Below are 13,241 nucleotides of genomic sequence, written 5' to 3'. Positions count from 1 at the left end.
AGTCCAAGCTCCCTTACTAAGATGGGGAGACACATGGGGCCACGTCCCACTGAAAGGAGCGGCACCTTTGTTTTTGCACAAAGGTACCACTTGCCAAGAGATGCGCCCTAAGGACTGGGTCTGCAGAGAGGGGTGGTTTTGCTAATTCACACAAAAGCCCAAATCAGCCAGCAGCTGATTTAGAGGCCTAGATAGATAGAGCACCAGATCCCATGGTCAGAGGCCTAGGCTTTATAAAGATTATCTCAGAACTTAAAAGCCATAGGTTTAGACCCCATAGAGAGAGTTACTTAAATCCAGAAGAGAGGGCTCCAAATTCTAGAGAAGAGAGCTCAGTTATTACTGGGGGGCTGGGAGGGAGTGTGCTAGATTCTAAGGAGGAGTATCTGAGTCCTATGGAAAAGAGCCCAAATCCTTAAGTGGGACCCAGATTCTATAAACAGGGCTTCTAAAATGGAATTTAAAGTCCTAGGCCAAACCAGCAAGCTCCCACTCCCTATGAATACGGGCAGCCTCTCTGCCAACTGTGGGACCTACAGAGAGATGCTTCTTCTGCAGAACAGGAATGTGGGCAGGCGGGGAGGAGGCTGGGATGCGTGGCACCTAGGGTAGGCAGGTCAGCATCATTTGGGTGAAACAAATCTCCCTCGGGCTGAGGTGTCTGAGGGGAGGGAGAGATGTGTGCAATGTCCCCCATTCCCACCCCAAGGGGCCTAATTTATTTTCTGGCTCCTGAGAAGGGAGAGGAGATCTCCTGGGGAGGAGAAGAGCCCGGGGAGGACACAGCTTGCTCTCTCCTGACAGCAGCTAGGCACAGGGCTTTTTCTGGATGGTACTGCCCCTCCCCCAAACCCAGCATCTGAGGCCGAATTGTGGTCAGGACCCCTGTCCTGCCAACAATAAGCGGATAAGGGGTGCTTGTATGTTCTCTCTCCTGCAGTAAGAAGAAAAGCACATCATTCCTGTCACCCTGGGCTCAGGTGGTTGGACTGGGTTCTGAGAGTCTGGTCTGAGACCTGGTCCTCCTGATCACTCTTAATCTGAGCCTCCCCAACAAAAGGAGGTAAGGGGTGGACAATCCCTAGGTCTGGATTTGAGACCCTCAATCTCTGAGGTCGTCCAGGTGGCTCAGATGGTAAAGAATCTGCCTGCAATGTGGGAGATGAGGGTTCGATCCCTGGGTCAGGAAGATTCCCTGGAGAGGGATGGCCACTCACTCTGGTATTCTTGTCTGGAGAATCCCATGGACAGAGGAGCCTGGCGAGGGGTCACAGAGAGTCGGACACAACTGAGTGACTAACACTTTCTAGATTCTAAATTTTTCTTTCCCTGAATTTCTAATTCATAGGACAAGAGAGGAGAGTGCAGAACTGTGTGTATGTCAGAGGGTGTGCATGGGCTTGTGTGTGTCACTGTGTGTGTGTCTAGGTGTGTGTGCCCCAATGTCTCTGTGTACTGAATCTCTGTGTTGCTACAGATCTCCAGGTACCTAATGGCACCTATACCTGTATGTCTCTGAGGGGTTATCTGTGTGTCTGTATGCCTGTGTCAAAGGCCTGTGTTTCTGTGTTCTCTGCTCCTGGGTGTCTGTGCCTCTTCTGAATGTGTGGATGTGATGTCTGTGCTTGGGTATCACTGTGAGGAAAATGGCTGTGGTGAGAACTGGAGTACAAGGTGCTCTGCCTGTACGCGCCCTCACCAACATCTTTGCGAGTAGGAGTGAGAATGCCTAGGGACACCACTGGCTGTCCTGGAAGGGGTCTCTGGTTGAGAGTGAGTGAAGAATCCTTTGTCAGTGTCCCAGGAAAGCTGGTTTGGCTCTAGCTGACTCTCCTCAGTCCCTTCTCTGCCTTGGGCCCTGGACTGCTGAAGGCCCTCCCAGCACCCAGCCTTGACACTCTCCAGCCAAGCTCCTCTACACTATCTCCAAGAAAAACAAGCCTCCTGCTCAGCTGGGGGGTTCAGGGCAACAGCAGCAAGGTCCTTGGTGGCAGCTAAGGGCTTCTCAGCCACCCTCTAGACCCCATCTGGCTCCTCAGGCACATGGGAAGTGGCATGTGAAGGGAGCAGAGGACCTGACTGTTCAGAAAGGAGGGAGGTCTAGTTTTACTTATTAAAGGATCCTGGACCCCAAGCTTCTTCTCAAGTCTCCCATCCCAGAAATGAATGTTGACAAGATTGAGATCCCTGTCTTGGCCTCCCCAGTCTTCTTCTCCACACTGGGGTGCGGAAGATACGGGACCGGCGGTAGCAAATTAAACCTACGAGGAGAGGCGACGAGCGCTCCGGGTGTTCCCAAGGGGGCAGCACGGTTCTCACCTCCCACGCGCCGCGCGCGCTCCGGGCCCGAGCGGGGCGGGGCCTGACAAGAGCGCGCCAGGGGCGGGGCCTTGGGGGCGCGCCCGGGAGGGCGGAGGGAAGGGCTGGGGGCGTGGCCTAAGGCTCGGGGGCCGGCGGCGGCGGCGGCAGGGAGCTGGGAAGCGAGAAGCCGGGAGCGCGGGGCTCAGTCGGGGGGCGGCGGCGGCGGCGGCTCCGGGGATGGCGGCGGCTCCGCTGCTGCTGTTGCTGCTGCTCGTGCCCGTGCCGCTGCTGCCGCTGCTGGCCCAGGGGCCCGGGGGGGCGCTGGGAAACCGGCATGCGGTGTACTGGAACAGCTCCAACCAGCAGTGAGTCGGGGGCCCAGGGAGCCCATGCGTCCCGCGTCAGGGAGAGGGGGAGGCCTGGGAAGTCCTGGGGGAACCTGGGGTGGCAGTCCTGGGAAACCACAGTTGGGGGCTAGAAGGCGAGGGAGAGGGGGACACACTCTGTGGGCGTCTATGAAACTCAGCGGGTGTCTGAAAGAGGCTGTTAAGGTAGAGTAACCAGGGCTTGGGCCGAGCGGAGGAGGCAGCCTGGGAACACCCCACCCCACCTTGGCTTCTCTCCACACCTGCCTCTGGAATAGCTTACCCCCCAACTCGACAGTCCCCCCATCTTCACCCCCTTCGGCTGGCCTGGGGTTTTGGAGCCCCAGCATGCTGGGGATAGGCCGCCGCACTTGGGGAGCCCAGGGATGACCTGTTTTCAGTGGCGAGCGTTTCTAGGGGTTCTGGGCATGACTCCCGCTTTAGCAAGTGGGGTCCAAAGCTGAGGCAAGGAGTCCAGGCGAGCACCTCCTCAGAAGGAAGGTGAATGGATTGCCCTGGTTGTATGGATAAGCGGGGCTGGGATGAGCTGGGGCTGGGTCGCCAAGTTGGGGGGGCTCTGGAGGTGCTGCTTGGAAAGGATAGGAACGTGGGGTACCGGCTAAAGGGAGGAAGGCAAGGAGATGTCGGCGTGTCACACACACACGCCCGGGCTGGGGACAGCGTGTGGCTCCAAGTGTGAGCGGGCGTGCGCGGCTGTCAGTGTGCGTGTGTGTCTGAGTGTGTGATTTGTGTGTCTGCGTCGGCGATCGTCTGGGGGTGGGAGCGGGCGACGGGTCGAGGAGGGGGCTGCGGTCGCTGTCCGCGTGGCCGGCCGCGTCTGGGCTAGGGTGGCTGTCGGCGCCGCCGCGGTCTGGGCGGGTGTCAGGGCGGCCGTGCGGTTTCCCGGGATGTGTGGAGCGGCGGCTGGGTGCCGGCTGCGGGGCCAGTTTCTCATCCTGCTCAGTCCTTGCTGCCCTTGTCTTCTCCTCCCCGCCGAGCCGCCGTGTGTATCACCCCTGCCGCCTCCGTGTGTCTGCGTGTTGGGGGGATCCCTGGGGACACGGGGGTCACTGTCACACCTGCCCAGGCGGCGGCGGCGGCACTGACTCTGGCTCCCCATCCCAGGGGGCGACTCGGGAGCAAATGGCGAGGCCCCTCGAGAGGGGACCGGGAGGGCCGGACGGCCGCGACCCCCAACCTCCCGGGGGAGGGGCTGCCGCTCGCCGCTCCTGCTCTTTGTTGTTTGGGGCTCTGCGCCTCCCCCTCTCTCCCTCCTCGCGCCCGGAGTGTCAGACTGGGGGTGGGGATGAGGCAACGACGCCCCCCTCTCGCTTCCCATGGAAACCTCGGGGGTGGGGATACGGCCCCTCCCCCCCCCCCCAGCGGGACTCGGAGAACTCCGGGGGCCGCTAGGGGCTGACTCCCCTCTCTATCTAGCTCGTTCCCTCCCCCAGACTCACACGTCTGCCCCCCGCCCCGCTAGAGTCTGGCAGGGAGTGGAGAGCACGCAGGTGAGGGGCTCCGGGTTCCCCACCACGGTCAGGGCACCCTCACGTTCTTAGGATAAGCCGGAGCCAGGGGATGCGGGAATGGCGGGGGTAGGGGTGAAGGGGGGATGTTGTTGATCAGGTTCCCCTCCCCCGCATACACCTGGGCGCAGGTGAAAGCCCTGGGAGGGGGTGGGGGAGCCCAGGTTCCGAGAGCCTCCTTTCTGTCTCCCCTGCTCCTCCGCAGGTCTGGACCGGTAGAGATGGGAGGGGGCGCGTACTGGGCCGGGAGGCCGCCGCCGCCCCCGCCTCGCTTCCTCCGCCTTTGTTGCCGCTGCGCCCGGGCTCCCCGGCTCCCTCACTGCGGCAGCCGCGGCCCCATAAATCGTGAGAGCGACGTGCTCCGGAGCCGGGAGTGGAGAGGGCCAGGGAGCTGGGGGCGGGGCCGGGCCGAGCCACAGGCTCCCGCGTCCCCTCCCCCCGGTCACGTGAGCTGGGCTTCTGGCTCCCACCCCCCCATCACGTGCCAAGGGTCTCTGCCCCCTGGGGTCACGTGAAGAGGGTCTTGCGACCCCGCCTCCTGGAGGGTCACGTGGGAGGGTACTGGTGGGGCACGTGCGGTGGCCTCTTTGACAGACCTGGGGGCAGGACCCTGCACAGCGACCGTGATCTTGCCCCTATCCCGCACTCAGCCCCTGCGTTTGGTCCTCTGGAATAGAGGAGACCTGTTCCCAGTCTGGCCCAGAAACCGAGCGTGGGGGAACCTTTCTGGAAGAAAGCATGAGAGTGTGAGGTCGAGGGGTCCCATGAGCCCGGAATTGAATGGCGGGAGGCGGGACCGGCCAGTGGCCAAATGGAAGCGCCCGGGTCTGTGCTTCATTGCTTTGCAGAACTGTACAAGGGTGCTGGCATTCGCCCCTATCTCAAGAAGCGTCAGAATATCTTTCTCTAGCTGTCTCCCTACCTGTCTTTTTATCTCTTGAATGTTTCTGTTGCTTATCTCTCTTTCATTCATACATTCATTCAACAAATATTGAGGCTCTACTACGTCCCTGTTGGTCCTTCTCTCTCTTTTCTTCCTGTCACCGAGTCTCTACCCTGAACCGGCTGCCTGTCCCTGATATTCTCCTTTGCGTCCCTGTCTCCGTCTTTGCTGTCTGTGGGCCTCTCTGGAGCGGCCTCTATGGCTCTGCCTTTCTTCAAGCCTCTCTCCCGTCTCATTCTAACATCGCTTTCTCAGTTTCTGGATTCCTCTCTTTCTCACTGTCTCACTCCCTTTCACCTCGCGGTGAATCCAGCCTCTGTCCATCCCCCCTCTCGTCTCCCTCTCACTTCATTTCTGTGTCTCGCTTTCGGCGGGTCTCTCGCGCTTCTCCGCCGCTGCAGATCAATAAACCTTCGCCGCCGCCGCCGCCGCTGTCGCAGGGAGGAGGGGCGGGGATGTGGGGCGCACTGATTTTCTCCCACCCGACGCCGGCCGGAGAAGCTCGGAGCCGACTCCCGAGCTGGCGAGACCCAGTCCGGCGGGGCGCGGAGGCCCAGGATACCGGAGGGGTGCGGGGGTGTCAGCGTGCACGCGCCGCCCCGCGAGCGTTCTCGCCAACCACCCATCCCAGCCCCGGCGCGCGGACCCCACGCCGCGCACACGTGGTCCGGCCTCGCCTGCCGGGGTGAGTGGCGCGCAGCCTCGGGGGCGCGCGCTAGAGAGGAGAACAGGGGTCCGGTGTCTTTATCCCTCCTTCACTTCCGTAGCTCTGCATCTTGGCGTTTCGAGGTGGGGGGCAGGGATTTAACAAGTTCAGGATCTCTTGGGATCCTTTCCTTACTCCCTGGTCTTGTTAGACACCCTGTTTACCAGCCCCTAATTGCCCCGGGGGGAGAGGTTTGCTCCTCCGCGGTTCCCCCGCCGCCCACCCCACGAGGCTCGGGCAGACAGGGCACTGAAGGAGTGAAAGAGAGGGGTCGGAATGTGCACCCGGGGCGGCGAAAGCCGGAAGAGATGAAATAACGGGGTGAGGGGGCACCCCCTCCAGTGGGGTGTGTTGACCCTCGCCTTTCTGCGAGAGAAGTGGGAAGCTAGTAGGAGATGAAGTGAGGAAGAGTAGAGAACTGTGTGAAGGGGCAGGCACGACCCAGTCCCCAGAGCCCAGCCTGCCCTCCTCTCCCGCGGGGGCGGGGTGGGGCGGGGTGGGGCTCTAGGTTAGGGAGGTGCGGCCCTGAAGGAGGGGTTAGCTGTGAAGCTAAGCTGGGGCCTAGCGGCACCTCCCTCTTTACTGCCAAAACTGGGAGGATGACAGATTCAATTAAAGCGCCCAAGCCAAGCAGACACCTCAGGTCTCCCAGGAGTTGTGGCTGGGTTTTCCTGGCAGCCAGCCTTTTGCCCCCTGTCCACCAGCTACCAGTCATTCCCCAAGCAGTTCTTTCTCCCACATGCCCAGCAGGGAGGGTAGGGGCATTTCAGGGGCTGTTCACGCCACTCAGCCCAGGGACAGATAAGAGGAGGCTTCTCTTCAGTTGTGGTCGCCCAGCAGCCTTTCTATAAGGCTAGTCCCCTGTGTGTTGAGGAAACTGAGGTGCCTATAGGAATAGCTCTGGCTTTGGCTTCCTCCATTCTGGAACCGGGTGTGTTGCCGGAAAACCACGCAGTGCCCTAGGGAGGCACTACTTCAGGCCTGCAAACCCAGGTGAGGCTCAAGGACGGAGGCCCCAGAGTGGCTGTGCCGCTGCTCCGGGCCTGGCACTGGTGGCCCCCTCCTCAACGCCTGTGGGCGAGGAACACTAGACTTTGAGATTGTGGATAGAGAGGTAAACCTGGGGTGGCAGCTAGGAGCTAGGCCTGGTCTAACCCGTTTTCCTACTCCCAGTGCCCCAGGCCGAGACTCCTGCCCACCTGGGTGCCAGGGCCAGGGAGGAGCCAGAGTGACCCATCACTCCCATGGGAACCGAGTGGGGCTGGTGGCATTCTTGATGACTCAAGGAGGCTGAGCCCATTCTTACTGGGGTGCTCAAACACCTGCTCTTACCTGTCGTCCTTACTGCTAGGCTTGAAAGGGAGTGTTTGGGGAGGGGGTGGCACAGGCAAGGCCAAAGATGTAGGCTGAGGTGGGGAGGACCCTCAAGACTCCGCCCCATCTGAAGGCCTCCAAGCTCATTTCCCTAATGGATCTAATTACTGTTTGTGGAACTGGGAGGTGCCTGGTGACAAGGGGAGCGAGTCTCTCCCCTCAGGGAGTTCTCAGGAACCAGAGACCCCAGTGGTTTGACATTTTGCCAAGTAACCCATGCCTTCCTGTGTCCACTATACGCCCCTCTCACTGCCAAGATGTGTGCATTCCTATGTGAAGAAAATTAAGGGAAACTCCTGCCTACTTCTCTTGAGTTTCTTTCTCCATTCAGATGTTTCTCCCATCCCCACACCACTCAGTACCACCATGGAGAGAGCATTAAGACCAATACTTTGATGATAACTAGCAAGGCAGGTGGGGATTACAAGGGACCCAGCATCTGCTTCTCTGCCCATAGAAGGATCAGGGAAGTAAGAGGCACAACCATCTTGTCTGGGCACTGTGCCCACTGCTCTGTTCAGCATCATTAAGGGGGAGTTAGTGTCCATGTTGAGGAGAGAGGGCTATCGAGATACCAGTTTTGGCGTGACGCCACATGGAGCCTTGGTGTTGAGTCCCTTAGCTCCCTAATCTGTTATGTCACACTGGTGTATGTGTTAGTCTCTCCATCGTGTCAGACTCTTTGCAACCTATAGACTGTAGCCTACCAGGCTCCTCTGTCCATGGAGTTCTCCAGGCAAGAATACTGGACTGGGTAGCCATTCCCTCCTCCAGGGGATCGTCCCAACCCAGGGATCAAACCTGACTCTCCTGCACTGCAGGCAGACTCTTTACCATCTGAGCCACGAGGGAAGTCCTGGTGTGTCACATTATCGGAGACCTAATTGTCCGTACCCTCAGGGTGGAGGTCAGTGATACTCAAGGCACAGAGGCCAGTCATACTCTACAGAAAGCATGTGCCAGTGTGTGTGTCTGTATAGGAAGGGCAGGGAAAGAGCTGAAGATTGCTGGTGTCAACCAATCCTGGCATGCCAGCCCAGCACACATATCACCTAGTTTGTCTATGTGTACGCTCCCTGTGAGTGGGTGGTGGACATATTTGTGTGCGCGCCACAGAACTTGTGCATGTATATGCATGAAGCCTGCATACATACGTCTGTGAGGGCAGGTCTTGTCGGACTCGCCTTGGGGGTGGACTGGCAGCATCAGGAAAGCATGCTGGGAGAGGCGATGGAGGGTGCGCATCCCTCCAAGGAATCCCTCCCACTTTCACACTTCCATTCCTTCTATCCCTCCTCCCCACTAGTGAATTACGGGGGCTGGACGGAGGAAATCCGGGCCTGGGTCTGGGAGTCGCAGGGACCTGCGCCGTTTCTGTGGTAACCAAAGCATACGTTCCCTTCTTCCCTCCACCCTTCTCCCCCGCCTCTTTTCCTTTGGAGGCCGGCTGGGCTTCCCTGCGTCTTTGCTACCCTCTGGTGGCTACCAGGAGAAGGGCAGAACCGGGAGTGGGCCTGGAAAGATAGTGCGGGGATTGGAGGCACTAGGGCCCTGGGGACAGAGAAAGGGACAGAGAGGAGAGGAAGCTCAGAAGGAAAACCTGGAGACTCTAAGGACCCTAGGGAAGGTCTGCGGAGAGGTGAGGTGGAAAGTGGGCTGGCTTTGGGTTTCTTCTCTCTGACCCGCTTCCTTCCCCCCACAGCCTGCGGCGAGAGGGCTACACGGTGCAGGTGAACGTGAACGATTATCTGGATATTTACTGCCCGCACTACAACAACTCAGGGGTGGGCCCCGGGGCGGGGCCGGGGCCCGGAGGCGGGGCGGAGCAGTACGTGCTGTATATGGTTAGCCGGGACGGCTACCGCACCTGCAACGCCAGCCAAGGCTCCAAGCGCTGGGAGTGCAACCGACCGCACGCCCCCCACAGCCCCATCAAGTTCTCGGAGAAGTTCCAGCGCTACAGCGCCTTCTCTCTGGGCTACGAGTTCCACGCCGGCCACGAGTACTACTACATCTGTGAGTGACGGCCTGGAGGCGGCCGGGGCGGGGCCTGAGAGCCAGGGGTGCGGTCCCAGGGGCCGGGGCCGGCCGACGCTGCAGGCTCTAGGTCTCTGTCTCTCCGAGTGATACCCCGGGGTGAGGCGTGGGAGCTGGGGCCCTCAGGGTTCCAGCTCAGGGTCGTGAGGCTAAGAAAAGAGGTTTAGTGGCATTCCCAAAGGTCACAGAGTCACTGTTTCTGTGAGGGACACTTCAGAGGCGGGACCTCGGGGTGCACTGTTTATTGAGGGATAGGACCCCGGGAGCTTCTAGGGCTAACGGCAGAGCCACCACGACCAATGCCCAAAGGGTGGAGGAGGTACTGAAGGACACTGCGCAAGAGGGGCCGTTTGGAGGGAGTGAGGAGAGTTTCTGAGCGAGGAGGGCACGGGGTAGAATATCTGGAGAAAAAGCGACTCAGGCCCAGTCTCCTCCCCAGCCACGCCTACCCACAACCTGCACTGGAAGTGTCTGAGGATGAAGGTGTTCGTCTGCTGCGCCTCCAGTGAGTATAATCGGCTCCCAGCCGCCACCCCATCCTTGGCTCCCCTGCTTTGGGGCTCCCCTGGCTTCCTGGGGGTGGAGGTGGAGGGCACAGGCGAGGGGGACTCGCTCCCCAGCTGTAGCAGGGGGAGGGGATCCTGGCCCTGACTCTCCCCTCCTCTCTCCCCACCCGCACCCCACCCCGCAGCATCGCACTCCGGGGAGAAGCCGGTCCCCACTCTCCCCCAGTTCACCATGGGCCCCAATGTGAAGATCAACGTGCTGGGTGAGTCTGCGCAGCGCCCTCTGGTGGCCACTGCTGGAACCGCAGCCCCCTCCCCGGTGCCTGCTCCTCTTGCATGTCTTTCCCCCGGGGGCACCGATCCTTACCACCCCCGTGGTGGTCACGTCCCCCGCTCCACTGCTGCTACCGCTGCCGCGTGTTCCCGCCCCAGCACGCAGCCCAGCTCTCACCAGTCTGTTTCTTCATCTATCCACAGAAGACTTTGAGGGAGAGAACCCCCAGGTGCCCAAGCTTGAGAAGAGCATCAGCGGTACCAGCCCCAAGCGGGAACATCTGCCCCTGGCGGTGGGCATCGCCTTCTTCCTGATGACACTCTTGGCCTCCTAGCTCTGCCCCCTCCCTTGGAGGGGAGAGATGGGACGGGGCTGGGACAGAGCAGGGAGCCTTTGGCCTCTCCAGGGAAACCTAGCCGTGGGGCCTAGACCCATCCTCCAATGGCTGGAAGTGGGGTCTGCACCATACATCTGTGCTCACCCCTTCTGTCCCCTCCCCACCAAGCAGGGCATGTAGTGGGCCAGGCACAGGCACAGCCATGGGTCCCAAGTGGCCTTGTGGCTCTGGTAATGTTTGGTACCAAACCCGGGAGCTGTGAAGGGCAGTGCTCAGGACTCCCTGCCCCCCCGGTACCTTTCTGTGACCCCTGGTGCCCTCCCCTTTGTCCCCCCCAAGAGGCAAACGTGCCCCAGAGAGAGCAATTCGAAGTGTGGGAGACACCCCCAGTCACTCTCTTCCAGGGCCAGAACACCGGGAGGGGACTAGATGGGTGAGGGGGTGGCTCCGCCGGCTGCCCCTCCCCTGTTTACAGCAATAAGCATGTCCTCCTCCCACTCCCACTCCCAGGACTGTGGTTTGGGTCGCATCCAAGTTTACAAGCAGACACCGCTGTGGGGGCCGCCGACAGTGGACAAGGGTGACAAGGGGTGGGCATTGGGGTGCCAGGCAGGCATGTACAGACTCTATATCTCTATATATAATGTACAGACGGACAGAATCCCTCCCCCTCCTTAACCCCCTGACCTTCCTTGACTTCCCCCTCCAGCTTCAGACCCCTTCCCCACCAGGCTAGGCCCCCCCCATGGGGGACCCCCTGGCCCCTCTTTTGTCTTCTGTGAAGACAGGACCTATGCAACGCACAGACACTTTTGGAGACCGTGAGACAACAATGCCCCCTCCCCTCCAGCCCTGAGCCAGGACCCAGCTCCCAGGACCTTGCCCTGCCCATCCTCTGTGGTCCCCACCCATCCTCCTGGGCCTTTTTCAAGTGCTTTGGCTGTGACTTTCATACTCTGCTCTTAGTCTAAAAAAAATAAACTGGAGATAAAAATAACTGAGTGTGTGTGATTTCCAGGGGCCATCACTCTTCTGTACACTGATTAAATAAACCCCACAGGTCATAAGGCCTGGGGAGGAGACAGGACTCTAGGGCCAAAGGGTCAACTGAACATCTTGTTCTGTAGCTCATCTCCCCTAAGGAGACACCTCTGTGTGGAGGAGCAATAAAGGCTTCTGAGCAGGGCCTGGATGACTTTGGGCAACATGCTCAACCTCTCTGAGCTGCAAGTATCTCATCAGAAAATCTAGGTTATAATACATCTCTCACAGGATTGGTGTAAAGATTAAATGGCTGAGGGAATATAAGGCTCAATGATGATGGTTTTCTCCTTTCCTTCCCATTCTATTCTGTAACCAGAAGTTCTTGACTGGGGTCTATGGATTTCAGGGGGTTGTGAAACTAGATAGGAAAAAATTATATCTTTACTTTCACTCACCTGTAACTGAAATTTACCATTCTCCTGTGTACGGGCAATAAGCCGCAGTAGTTTTAAGAGTGCCTGTGACTTTGTAACCAACAGAAATCACAGATGTGTTCAGAATGTGTTATAGTTTTTGAAGATATCGCAAAGTATCATTTACTCTCATCACTACTTTGAAATAACCGTAGCTGTTAGATCTTGTTTTTAATGTGTTAATAAAGAAGCATATATATTACTATACCAAAAAATGTAGATGTTTTGATAACTGTGTTTCAATATAATTGGTTTCCTTTATAATCCTTTGCAATTTTTTTTTTTTTCTGTTTAAAACGTTATGGCTAGACTTCCCTGGTGGTCCAGTGGTTAAGAATCTACCTGTCAATGCAGGGGACATGAATTTGATCTATGGTCCAGGAAGATTCCATGTGCCATGGGGCATCTGAGCCCGTGCACCACGACTACTGGGCCCGCACTCTATAGAATCCATGCTCTGCAAACAAGAGAAGCCATGGCAATGAAAAGCCCACGCACAACTAGAGACTAGCCCCCTCTCATTGCAACTAGAGAAAGCCTGCACGCGGCAATGAAGTCCCAGCGCAACCAAAAATAAAGAAATGAATATTAAACAACAAAAACAAACAGAAAACATTATGGCCAAAAGGCTGAGAGTTTGCTGGTGCTGGGGCCGCACGTAACTACAGCCTCCTGTGTCCATCAGGAGAGGGGGGAACAGAAGGTGAAAGATGCGATAGGGCCTTCCCTGACAGTCCAGGGAATGCATTCCATTGCATAAGAATCTGCATTCCAATGCAGGAGGCGTGAGTTCAATCCCTGTTCAGGGAAATAGGATCCCACACGCTGTGTGGTGTGGCAAAATAATAATAATAAAAAAGATGGGACCACGGTGGAAGCAGTCATAGGTTACAGCCCCTCCCAAGCTAAATGAGGTCAGGGTTGTTCAGGTGGGCACATTGGGAGGGCAGTGAGGGGTTGCTGATAGGGGCTAAAATCTATCCAGGCGTCCCTTGCCCAGCCAAGCTCCCTGGCCTGAGAGTGGGTGCCTTCTTCTTCACTGCCTAGCTGTGACTCCATCCCAACCAGGGCACTGTGTGGGCAGGCTGGTCCTGGGCGAGCGCCCCTCCTGTGTGTCCTGGGGCCCTTACCAGCTGCAGTGTGAGTCTCTGGGCAGCAGGGACTGTGTCTCCTCCCTCTCTGTACTCATACAACACAGGAAATGGAATTTCAACTGGACCCTGGAGAGTGGGTAGATTTTCCACCAGCAGAGCTGGGGGGACGGGGGTGGGCGGGCAGGTGGGGAAAGGACCAGAGAAGGTCAGCACAGTAGTCTGAGGCTCCTGATGTGAAGACAAGACATGAAGAGTTAGGCTCATCGATCCAGTTGTTCATGGATTCAATAGACATTTATTGGCGCCCGCTGAGTGCTA

At 58.3% G+C, this 13,241-nt stretch overlaps 1 protein-coding gene across 1 annotated transcript; it reads left to right on the top strand.

Moving 5' to 3' along the window:
* Positions 1–2,538: 2,538 nt before the first annotated feature.
* On the top strand, positions 2,539–11,351 carry EFNA3 (ephrin A3). The gene is made up of 5 exons (XM_065902992.1): positions 2,539–2,666; positions 8,921–9,234; positions 9,695–9,760; positions 9,947–10,024; positions 10,239–11,351. Exons 1-5 carry the CDS (start codon positions 2,539–2,541, stop codon positions 10,367–10,369), a joined length of 717 nt encoding a protein of 238 aa, XP_065759064.1. The 3' UTR covers positions 10,370–11,351.
* The last annotated feature ends 1,890 nt before the right edge of the window (positions 11,352–13,241 follow it).

Source organism: Muntiacus reevesi, chromosome 1, assembly GCF_963930625.1.
Source record: "Muntiacus reevesi chromosome 1, mMunRee1.1, whole genome shotgun sequence".
NCBI lineage: Eukaryota > Metazoa > Chordata > Mammalia > Artiodactyla > Cervidae > Muntiacus > Muntiacus reevesi.
The sequence above is the reverse complement of the archived record's forward strand: the minus strand, read 5'-3'. Positions and strand labels throughout refer to the sequence as shown.

Bases quoted from the DNA above. Each gene is read 5' to 3' on its own strand.
- EFNA3 (XM_065902992.1), top strand. From the start codon at position 2,539: ATGGCGGCGGCTCCGCTGCTGCTGTTGCTGCTGCTCGTGCCCGTGCCG. The intron at 2,667-8,920 runs GTGAGTCGGGGG...TTCCCCCCACAG, and splicing joins TGGAACAGCTCCAACCAGCA to CCTGCGGCGAGAGGGCTACA. The intron at 9,761-9,946 runs GTGAGTATAATC...CCCACCCCGCAG, and splicing joins GTTCGTCTGCTGCGCCTCCA to CATCGCACTCCGGGGAGAAG.